Below are 12,327 nucleotides of genomic sequence, written 5' to 3' on the forward strand. Positions count from 1 at the left end.
CTAATGTTATTACAAATTATTTAAGAAATGGGAGAACCCAAGTGAAAGTCCCAAATAGAGTTACTTTCGGAAATACAACTTTCAGAAACCCTAGCCAGCAGATTACTGCCATGCTAAATGGGGTATTTCGTTGGCTGTCACTTTGCCAAAAAATATACCCAAGCCCTCTGCAGCAGCTGTGTTTTACTTATATTCATGTGCTAAATATAGAAGGTATAAAATAAGATGGATAGTCCCTAGACATTTTACATGGTTGAATGAATATAGCACATATTAATACAATTCAGTTGCTGCATAAAATAGAAATACCCTTAAGCAATCTTGTCCAGGAGTTAATTAGAAGAGGCATTCTGATGCTTTCTGTCTTCCCACCTACGTGTGGTCAAAGTAAAGCATGTTCAGGCCTAGATGCGGGGGCGGGGGGGGGGGGGGGGGCGAACCATGGAACTGATTTCAGATCTGCCTCTTATGGACAGATCTCTGCACCAGAGTTCACTCCATTTATTAATGTTCCCAATCAACTGTATAGCATTTTCAGCAGAGTGGTTTACCATGGAGTGAAGGTAGGACAGGAAAGCTGCTTCCACCAATCTAACTGCACATGCCTCAGTCTGAATCTGTCCATGTTCTGTGAATTTGCCATAAACTCTGGGTTTGGTTTCAATTAAAAGCTTTTCCATAATACTGCCTCTTTGCTATAGAAAGTAAAGAACATAAAAGTAGTGAATGTAAGAACATAAAAATAACATGAAAGCATATAAGTTCAGGCTGACTTGTTTTCGAACATCACAAACATGAAAAATGGAAGTGGTTGTGATAAAGAAAGGAAAAGTGGAAAAACAGAGAAGGATGACCTGAACATGATCCAGCGTGAACAAAGCATTTTTGAGTTCTCTCCATTTTTGATTGTTTTAATCAGCATATGCTTAAATCTTTCCCACTGAAACCAAATAGAGTTGAAAAATTTGGCAGGATGGTGCCCAATGTATTATGCAGACGGGTGGTGGTGGGGTTACAGCTACGTGACACATTTTTGGTCTAGAGAAATATTCGTTTAGCTAAATCATTCCACTGCTTTTCTGGTTTTCTTGGAGGGCACATGTGTGTGTGTGTGTGTGCATGTGTGAAACATATCCGAAATTAATTGGAACATGATGGTGTTGCTAACATCTGGCACTTCATATATTTTCAAGTTTCTGTCAGCACTCAGTTTTGAATGTGTATATAATAGAGCAAACCTTATGTGGCTCATAAACAGGGAGCTTCAATTTAAATTTATGTTCTTCTAGCCATCTAGAAATTGCCTTATGCTTCCTCACATCTTACTTGTTTTATACAGTGGTATTGTAATTGAGCTCTTCTCCCCCGTATCGCCCCCAGCCATGTTCTCTTCAAAGCCAAGAATTTGCTTAGGGTGTAGGAATTAATCCTGCTCATTTTCGGCCAATTTAAAATCTAGTTTGAAATTCATGTACGTTCAGGAAAAATAGGTGCTAGGAGGTGAGGGAGAAGAAAATTTGCGCAAAATCCATTCTTATGCAGAATGATCTTTGCTTATATACTACTGCTTATGCTTGCTTGTACACCTTGGGATTCTGGTTTAGAATGGAAACTTCAGGTATAATGTCAATAATGAAAATAGCTCATAGTATGTGCTCTCTCCTATTACTGGTTATCCATTTTATTTAGATCAGGGTGGGCAACCGTGGAAGACTAGGAGGCCGTGTTAGTGCTCAGATACTTCTAGCACTGTTGATCAGTCTTCTTGTCTAAGGGGAGAATAACTGTGTTAGCACATTACAAGAAATAGGTTTTGTTTGGAAATAGAAGTTCCATGAGCAGAATGGGATTTTGCGACATAGCAGCTCTAAAGTGAACCTATCACAGGGGATTTTTTTGCCAAAATTTGTTCAGAGGGGGTTTTCCCTTGCTTTCATCTAACACAAAGAGAGTATGCGTTGCCAACATTTATTTTTTTCCATGTCAGGAACGACTTGAGAAACTGCAAGTCACTTCTGGTTTGAGAGAATTGGATGTGGGCAAGGACATTGCCCAAAGGACACCCAGATGTTTGATGTTTTACCATCCTGTAGGAGGCTTCTCTCATGTCCCCACGTGGGGAGCTAGAGCTCACAGACAGGAGCTCACCCCGCTCTCCGGATTCGAACTGCCGAGTTGGGTCAGCAGTCCTGCTAGCACTAGGGTTTAATCCATTGCCCCACCGGGGGGCCCAGGTTGCCCAAGGTCATCCAATGGTTTTCCATGGCTGAGCAGAGATACAGACTGTTCATCAGCATCTTAGTTGGACACTCAAAATTACATCAATAGGATCCCTTACCTTATGACATCCTAAGACCACACTCTTATTGTTAAGCCTAGTGTGACCCCCCCCAAACCCTATTTTTATGATCTCCCAACGAATATGGACCCCACCCCATTTTTAAAGTAAATATCCTCAGCTGAAAAATATCCACATACCACCACTATCCATGCTCATGGAATGGCTTAAAATAATCTCCTTTCCCGATTTCTCTCAGAAAAAGAAGGAATGCCTTCACTGCTAGGGACCAGCAGTCCTGTAAGGATCAGAGCACTTCCTACTGCTGGCTGAATAGAATTTCAGAGCAGATTATATTACAGGAGCACAACTGAAATTGCATATATACCTGCAACATAAATGATTTCAGTATTTGCCCCTGCACTGCCAACAGTGCCTGCTTTGAAGACCTCAGAGATGATGCTTTCAATAAGCAGCCGGAGCTTTACTAACTGTAGCTGATTTTCTTCTTTCTCCAAGGTGGTTGAGCAGGGGAGAAATGAGGAGAAAGAGATAGCAGGATGTTAGGGAGTTGTAATGTAGGAACACAGACTCCTGGAGTCCCCTGAGGTCCATCTCAGCCTCCCAGCCCACTAATTGCCCATTGCTATCTAAAGTTCCAGGCCTGTCCTATAAGCTTTGGCAAGTAGCATAAGCAAGACAAAACAAATGACAGTTGAGAACTGCAGTCTCAGTCTGTGGCCTTGTGCTGACGTTATGAATTCATTCAGGGTAACACCAGTCTACCATGAGAGATGTGCACAACTAAATTGGGAACTGTATGTCCACTTTTATTATGTACTGTCTGGCAATTTTATGTAGAGCTGTGGCATGGCAAAAGCTTACTTTCAGAGCCATCCTATAAATATCCTGCTTTGCATCTGAACAGGACTTATTTACTTGGTATGTTTTCAACAGACCTCGTTCTCGATCAAGGGATAGTGGAGATGAAAATGAACCAACCCAGGAACGGTTCTTCCGACCTCATTTTCTGCAGGCCCCTGGAGACCTGATAGTTCAAGAAGGAAAACTTTGTAGAATGGACTGCAAGGTACATTTTTTATCTTTTAACATTAATTCAACATCTCAGTGTAGGTGATATTCAAATGGATGGTATAATTGTGGTATGCGTTGTTTATTGTTAATTATATAACGAAGGTTTTGGGAGGTAGAAGTTTTTTTTAATCGTGTCAGAAGCGAACATACTGCAAGTCACTTCTGCTGTGAGAGAATCAACCGTCTATAAAGACTTTGCACAGGGGACGCCCGGATTTGTTACCATCCTGCTGGGAGGCTTCTCTCATGCCCTCGTAAGTTAGGGCTGACAGATAGAAGCTCACCCCCTCTCGTGGATTCGAACCGCCAATCTTCAGGTCAGCTGGTCAGCCAGCACAAGAGTTTAACCCATTGCACCACCACAACTCTTAGGTAGAAGATGGCCTAATAGCAAACTTATGCATATTTCACTATTTTATTTGACATTTGTCTTATTCAAGAAATCTTGGGTTGCAAATTGACTATTGAATTAATTGCTTGTTGGATCATGTACAGGTTGAGTTTCAATTTGTAGCATTTTAAAGCCAGACTCTGGACCATTACGGAACTAGAGATGCACTATATGTTATTTCATGGGAAAATCACTTTGTAAAAGTTAGCCATTCAGTGAAGTTCTGGAAAGACAGTTCATTCACAAAACACAAGCTCCCTCTAGTGGTTTTCCAATCATAGATTTCTAGAAACAGTGCCTAAGACTGTTTTTCCTTATAAAAGAGCTCACAATGTTTTTCACAAGTGGAATTGAGTATACAAAAATGACTGCAAAGAGTACACCAATGGGCGAAACTGAGGAGACTCCACATGCCTAGGCGAATTGCCTAGAGAAAAGTCTCAAAAATGAATAGGGCAGGTTTACCTGCATGAACCAATTGTCCCTCTGCTATTTCAACAAAGTCTGGAGAGGAATAAAACATGATTCAAGTTTACTTTTGCTTCTCCTGGTATATTGTAATAAGCCTTCATTTTTAAAACAAACCAGACAGGGAGCTGTTTGAACCTGTACTCAATAGTGTGATTGTATTGTTCAAAGAAGATCTGCATTTATAGAAACAGTTTATTGAGTAACTGATTGTGTTGTACTATTATTTGTGTAATGGAGAAGCACAGCAGAGCTTTGCTCCGCTGGTATAACACTGGAAATAGGTCCATGATTCCTGGTTCAAACATGGTAGATACAAAGGATAGTGAGACTGAATTATGATTCTTCTTTCAAGCTACATAAAAAAGAGATGGAGAGGACACTTGAGTTTGAGGTCTTGCTCATTCTCACAAGGGTTTGCATATGTTATACAAAATTATGGTTTAGTGTTATGTGTGAACCCAAGTCTGTAGGTTAGAAACCTGTTTTGGGGCAAATACTGTATGTTCTGTTTGTTTTCCTTTCATTGTAAGTGCACAGTATTTGCCAATACAATACTTATAATATGACATCTCTCTTGCAGTGTTCTTCAAAATAATTTTGCCCTGTTCTACTACATTTGACTAAAGAGAGTGTTGTCATTGAATCATTGATGTCACCCTTTATGTTACTTGACTATCAAAACACAGTCATTTTATGTCCATAAATTTAGCCTTTTTACAATATTGTCAGGATAAACAAACTCAAGGCCTAAGATAAATAAATGGTTTGACAGCTTCTTCTGATGCCCCCTTGTGAAATGCACACGCTATCCTCTTGAAAAGCTGACTTAATGCCATGTTTGTTGACATTATGTTAACAAAAGTATTAGCTCACCCCACTTGAGCCCTATGTACAGGTGGATAATGCCAAAACTGATATAGAAAGTAGTTCTTTGATGGGATATATTTGAAAGGAGAGAAGGAAATTATGTTGTCAATCTTTAATATACAGTGTAGATATAGGAAACTATAGAACAATGCTGTTCAAAGTGGTGGTCCATGGACCAATGCCAGTCTACAAGACATCAGCTGCTGATCATTTGAGAATTATCAGGAAAGAAAGAAATATTTTTGGCCAATAGACACAAATATGGTATTGATTCACATTGGAGAAAAAAAACTGCTGATCCTCCTCACAGATAGATAGTCCAAAATGCACTGGTGTAATCTATGTTAAATCTGTACCTCTGTGCAAAGAGAGAGAAGTCCACTTTTGGAAGAAGAAAGCCAAGATCAGATGCTCCTTCTCAGGCCAGTAGGGAAACATGCAATATAGGTGTTTCCCATTTCCTAAAGTATCTGGACTCCAGCATTGTGGAAGGAAGGCATTTTGTGGAGGTCTTTCGGGTGGCTTGAAAAACACTATGGATGTGTAAGGTCTACATCTCTCTAGATTCCTGGAAATGCTGGTGGATGGCCTTGGAATACATTCCTTCCCATGGGTTCAATGGCAGGGAATCTTTTCAAAGAAGCAAATGTCCAACTGGGAGGCCAAAATTAGTACAAATCTCTGCCCTACTAATTTGAAACCGGGGCCCTTATTCATCTTCACATCTTCAGTCTTCCAAACATCCAAGCTGAAAATAATGAAATTTGAAGGGTGAGATCCTGGATCAGAAGATCTATATGCATCATGTTGCTACATTTCTCGATGTCAATGCAAAACATTCACATTATAAGCAGCGTTACCCTTGCCCCCATTGCCATTCTCATGTTTTCAGAGAGTTGAAGAATGAGCAAGGATGCATCCAGCAGTTTTCCTGTAACTGGACACACTGCAACAGGCATCTACAGAGATCTCCAGGCATCCTTGAATGTTTTTGCAGATGATATCCATGTTTGATGTTCAGCTACAGGAAAGCCTCTGGATACTTACCAATTTCCCTATTCTCTTACAACATGGAAATGGCCCTGTTTGGAGTTGGGAGCTGCACTGCTTACAATGCGTGTTTGGAAGGAATTTTGATTGTTGCATGGTCAGAACAGAATTCCAACTTTTGCCGCAACCATAAAAGTAAGCTGTACTCATGAAAATCCAGTGTTTGCCATCACAATTCACTAAAAGGATATCAGTCAAAGAGTGTTCAGACACTTCATATAACAGAATTGTCAGCGTCTGCAACTTTTCTGAGCGGTTTTATTAGTGTTGCCAAAAGAACTCCCCGCCCACTGCCCCAAGTGGCAACTTACTAATAATGATGCAAATCTTTCAGCAAACTGAAACATTCGTAATAATAGAACAAGTGATGAATGGTATATTGCTAGAATGGAATTTGAACGTTACCGAATGATTTTCAATTCAACCCTCCTTTAAAAGGAAGAATTCTTTTATCACGTTGGGCTTTATATCGTTGCTAAAGAGAAAAGACTAGTGAAAGGTAGTAATCAAATACAAAACTGTAAGGAGATGACAGAAAGCATGTGAAATCTTTTCATTTTATGTGTCGTGACAAAATTACTGTTATGGTGGAAACCAAAATAGAACTTGCCTCACCATTTTGATACAAGCATGAGAATCTACACATTTTTGGACTACGACACTCAGAATGCTACAGCCAACATTCTGGGAGATGCCATTCCAAAAAGTTAACTTTCCAAACTCTGCTGTTCTCTCAGATATATATTAAAGAAAGCAATGACAGACTTGGATGTCTTTATGATCTTTTGAGATAATGAAAACTCTACATGTCAACACAAATGCCTGTATCGTTTCTACAATCTCTCTGACTCACTGGACTCTCTACTGTTGTTTTTTAAGGTCAGTGGCTTGCCAACCCCAGATATCAGCTGGCAACTCAATGGAAGAGTAATACGTTCCGATTCCTCCCACAAAATGCTTGTGCGTGAAAATGGTGTACACTCCCTGATAATCGAACCGGTCACAGCAAGGGATGCTGGCATCTATACATGTGTGGCTACCAATCGAGCTGGTCAGAACACATTCAGCCTGGAACTGATTGTTGCAGGTAAGTTTGAAGTGCATGGTCCATGACCACACAAGAAAGAGGCATTTATTTTGCTGTGGTTGTTTTTAATCTCCTTGCAAATTATGATCACATGGGTTCTTTTCTTTAATGTTGTTTAGTGTTGTTTTAGAAGCATTTGATCTCTGGCCATTCGTCTTATCCCCTTATGGTCTTTTCAGAGTATTATGCCCATTACACTGTTTGGTTTTTAGAAACACCAGGCAAACAAATAGTTCTCAGGAATGAATGAATCTATGTATCTATGTATCTATCTCATAATTTCATACTTGGGAATTATACAACACTTTTTCTCTCTGTTCAATGCACTTCACATCCATTCTCCTGAAATCTTGGAATTATTAACTTGGTAAGACTAAATCTGTATTATAAAGGATACTGGTTAAATGGAAGTGTGGCTTTGACAAATGATGGCACTTAATGAATGATCTGGAGTCTAGGACATGAGTATGCAGATCAGTCACTCTCAACAAATTAGAACGTGAGTTCAGATTTGAACTTCTTTCCCAATTCCTTATTATCTCATTACAGGGAGAAGGCGTGAGTCCCAGTTCTTGTACAACAGGAAGCTTTTGTTTCCATATTAGTTTCTGGTTAATTTAGCCAGCTAGCCAAAGAAGTGCAGTGATTAATATTGAGTGCATAGAGGGCCATGCTGTCAGTGAATACTGAGTCAATAATTCTCAATAGTTCTGGCTTATTGTCATATCTGATTATGGCAATTGTGACTTTGACTAGGACACATGTGGGGAAAATGTGGCCTGCAGGCAGCAGGTACCTCCTAAGACTATTTTGTGGCTTTGTGGAGAGCACCTGAGTGTTGCATGTGAATGGAAAAAAAGTTATATTATGCCCCTTAAAACCTCCACAACTAGTAGTTTTGCTTGTCATATAAAATGCAGATAGAAGGGTCCAACCCCTAAAAAAAGAAAGGTAGAATTCTGAAATTGACAATTGTGGGTTTTTCACATTTGTGGGGCTAGAGTGGATCTCAGGGGCAGAAAATTAGCTGCCAGATCCTGTGAAGTTGTCCATCCTTGGGCTAGAGCCTGCCTTAGGTAAGTTTGTTTCTGGACTAGAAAGAGTTCTCCAGGTAATGCAGTGTAAACTGATATGGGAGCTTTCAATTGTACAAAAGGAATGTAATGTCTTTTCCCCTTTGCACAGCCAAGGAAGCACACAAGCCACCTGTATTTTTAGAGAAACTACAAAACACCGGAGTTGCTGAGGGGTATCCTGTGCGACTGGAATGCAGGGTTTCTGGAGTGCCATACCCTCAGATCTTCTGGAAGAAAGAAAATGAATCACTCACCTATAATACTGACAGATTGAGGTTAGTCTTGTTTACCCTTTATTAATTTTTGGGAATCTTTTATGAATACTGTGATAGGTTAGTTACTGTGTTTTGAATAACCACCTGTTTGTTTTTCAAAAATATTATGTAAAAATTATAAAGCCAGGTATAATTTTATTGGATATTAAACTAAGTGGGCAATATTGAACCTTAGATGAAAAATGTAAGCATGCTTTTTTAACAGTACAAATATTATATAACTCTTTATCAAGGAAATGAACTTCCAGCTTTTATTTTCTTACTCAAAATTGGAATTTGAAAATTGTATTAGCAGGCTCCTCATTGTTTTTTACATTGTCTTTCAGCATGCACCAGGATAATCATGGCTACATCTGCCTACTTGTTCAGGGAGCTACAAAAGAAGATGCTGGTTGGTACACTGTGTCAGCAAAGAATGAGGCTGGAATTGTGTCCTGCACAGCAAGGCTGGATGTCTATAGTAAGATAACTTTTAGCGTTACTTGTGTTATTTGGGGAATTGGGCTGAACCTAAAGCTGTGTTAGGAGGCTTGTTGCGCCTTTCGTGGGCAGTCAGCCCTCCTGACATCCCCGTTGCCTCAGCACTATAAGAGGGTTTAGTGAAACCAGTTGCTCTCGTTGCAACAGTGTAGTAATAGTCAGGCCACAGACCATATTTTAGTTCTTGGGGATCACTGGGTCGTCCATGGACCACAGGTTGGGAACCACTGCGTTAAGGTGTCAGGAAGGGCCCTTGCTGTCATATGTATATATGTGTATATAAAAGGCTTGGGGCTACATGCATAAGCTTCTCTGTATCTGCGGAGATTGCAGAGATGCTGTATTATTTTGGTTCCCATCAATCAAGTGCTCCCTCTTTCTCTCTTTTCAGCTCAGTGGCAACAACAGCCCCAGACCACCAAGCCAAAGAAGGTGCGTCCCTCAGCCAGCCGCTATGCAGCACTTTCTGACCAAGGACTAGACATCAAAGCTGCGTTTCAGCCAGAGGCAAATCCAGGACATCTGACACTGCAATCTGGATTGGTAGAAAGTGATGATCTGTAAATTTTAGCTATCAGTTCTATCATTTTTGTTCAAAGTGAAAACACTGAAAGCCATTGTCTTGACCAATGATAATTTATGCCACTTTATGTGAAAGGCAGACACTTTTGTGTGCAAAAATAAGGAATACCGTACTCATATATTTCTTGCTCAGTGTAACAGATTAGAGTAGGTAGCGAATATTCAGAAATGTAAAATCTGCACACATAAACACTACCTTCACAATAAACTGTTTCCCACTAGTTTATGGGTTGTAGTATTTTTGAACAATCCTATTCACAATTGCGGATGTGAATGTGGTTTTTCAAAAGCAAACACACTGCAGAACATATCACTTAAGTGCCTTTGCAAGTTGTAGGTGCTGTTACTAATGCTAGCCATTTTATTGGGCCACACACAACTGCAAGCGTATCTGCAATACATTCTGGTGTTGACAGTGAAAATGTGCAATAGTGAAGGAATAAAACAAGTCTGAGAAAGGAAGAGCTAAACAAAATGTAAATTGCTTTCTGGTCTCCAAAGAGAAAGGAGCTACTTGCCTTAAACTGCTTTGTGCGAGGTAGCTTAAAACGTGAAAGCTTCCTTTGATTTTTGCCAACTGAGGAGTGGCAAATCTATAAATGTACTGCCAAGCTAAATCAATCATAAAATAATTTAGAAAGTGGACTGTATGGTGGGATTGTTTTAGTGTTAGATTTGTAACAGTGGGATAGAATGAGGCAAAAGGTCAGATCTTTTTCAGAGGATGAAACTGCTACAAGTGAAAACATTGCAGTGTGTTTCTCTGAAACACCGTGGTTACCTAAATGTTTCTTGTGAAATATTAGACAGGTGCTTAACCAGAACCTACATGACAAAGAATGGATATTTAGGAGTTAGAGCGTAAGTAAGTGGGGAAAGGACTGAGTCTGTAATAAGATTTAAATAATAAGCACATACTATAATAGATCAGTAGATATGGGAGAATGCAAAATGATAAGGAAATTGTGTTTCATTTTAAGCACTGTATGCATGTATACTAGAAGTTACATTTGCAGCATGAACAAGAACCTGCCTATGACTGGGACCTTGTGAAGAAGTTTAAAATGGTTGATGTTCCAGAATGTAGACTAGCTCTTTATCTAATTAGAATTTTTGTAGATTATACTTTGTAATTTGGATTCAAAATTAATTAATTTTAATCAGAAGAGAGTGGTAAACCCACTTCATTTGGGTCTGGCAGGAAAAATGCAGTTGTGATGGTACAAGAGTACTTTGCTACAAAAGGAAAACACTGTATTCCTTATATGAAGCACATTGATAGTACTTTATTTATAATAAAATGTTGAATCTTTTATCTCAATCCAATTATTCAAATGCAGTACTTTTTTTAAAAGACAGTTTTGTATTATGTACCACACCATATATTTTGCATTACCGCTATTCATGTATTGCTTTGCACCTCATTGTTAAGTACACAAACCAGGTTTTTAGTAGCTAATAAACTTTTGCCACAGAAGATAGTAACCCTTCTATGTAAACTCTGCAGATGGTAACAGTCTCAGTTACAGGAATTTCCTACATATTTTACTGTCATACACAATCTGTCATATCAAAATGTCCTACTGTCATCTTCTAACTAAGTATGTCAAAATCATCCACATCATAATATTTTCAGATGTGATTTGCTAATCTACTATTTGTTTAGCTTCACTAGTAGCATTTTGCTTCTTTTTATTTGTATTTATAAAACATGTACAATCATACTACTTTGGATTGTTGTGCTAATATCATGTGGGTTTAACATCAATAAATATTACACAAGTCAATAATTAAGTGTTTCGTCTGGATACAAATCTAGCAAAGCTTCAATAAAACTGCACTCTTAGTTAAACCTACTAGAGATTTTGTGGAACTTGATGGGATTTACTTCTGATCTGCAGGATTAGATTTCACTGCATGAGGCAGCCCAGCCATGTATACAATTTATTGAAAATTGCAATGATGGGTTGTGCAGATTATATATAATAATACCACACAACTGTTGATGAGAGTAAGGAGCTGGATGCCTCCTTGTGACAGATCCCTTATCTCCAGGGTTTTTTTTTAAGTATTTATTTCCTGCAGGCTTCTCATCACAACATTCTAAGCCAGGCTTGCTAAGCTCCTCCTTCACACCCTTAAATACCTTATTAATACTACAACTAATAATGTGAATTATTGCTCTACATGACAAACAGGAATGGAGTGTGCAGCAACCTAGGATACTGTGGGACTGAGAGACTAATTTCAATCCTACTGCCTTTTAAGTGTGAAATAGTAAAGAACCTACATGTATGACACTGGATCTTACTTTATCCCAGGTCAATGGTTGACATTCAACATCTGTAAGCGTCCACATTCCCATTAGTCAGAATAGGCCCATTCAAAGTCAAATGCTTTGGCACGTAAAACAAAGCTACCAGGCTGGAATACTACAGGGTAGTTAGTTATGAATACATAACCATTTTGTGTTCACAATTATTATGTATTCCCTCCTTTAGAGGCTACATATCATCCATCCCCAATTACTATTCATTCCCCAATCCCCACTTAACAATTAACTGCTGCTAAAATTGATGGGGATCCACTCTCAGATACTCTTCCAGCCTTCATGAGAGCAATTTCTGCTTCAAGGGGGGATTGCAACCGGGACCCTGTTTTTGCCCATTGGAATG

General features: G+C 39.2%; 1 protein-coding gene across 6 annotated transcripts in view; it reads left to right on the forward strand.

Moving 5' to 3' along the window:
- Nucleotides 1-11,442, forward strand: part of palld (palladin, cytoskeletal associated protein) — a 300,420-nt gene extending 288,978 nt beyond the window's left edge. For all 6 annotated transcript variants that reach the window (XM_062982361.1, XM_062982362.1, XM_062982363.1 and 3 more), the window contains 5 exons: nucleotides 3,236-3,368; nucleotides 7,032-7,239; nucleotides 8,425-8,590; nucleotides 8,917-9,050; nucleotides 9,462-11,442. In XM_062982361.1, the coding sequence (XP_062838431.1) occupies nucleotides 3,236-3,368; nucleotides 7,032-7,239; nucleotides 8,425-8,590; nucleotides 8,917-9,050; nucleotides 9,462-9,634 (814 nt within the window). In that variant the 3' untranslated portion in view covers nucleotides 9,635-11,442. The remainder of the gene's footprint in view (nucleotides 1-3,235; nucleotides 3,369-7,031; nucleotides 7,240-8,424; nucleotides 8,591-8,916; nucleotides 9,051-9,461) is intronic.
- Nucleotides 11,443-12,327: the final 885 nt, after the last annotated feature.

This window comes from Anolis carolinensis, chromosome 5, assembly GCF_035594765.1.
Source record: "Anolis carolinensis isolate JA03-04 chromosome 5, rAnoCar3.1.pri, whole genome shotgun sequence".
Classification (NCBI taxonomy): Eukaryota; Metazoa; Chordata; class Lepidosauria; order Squamata; family Dactyloidae; genus Anolis; species Anolis carolinensis.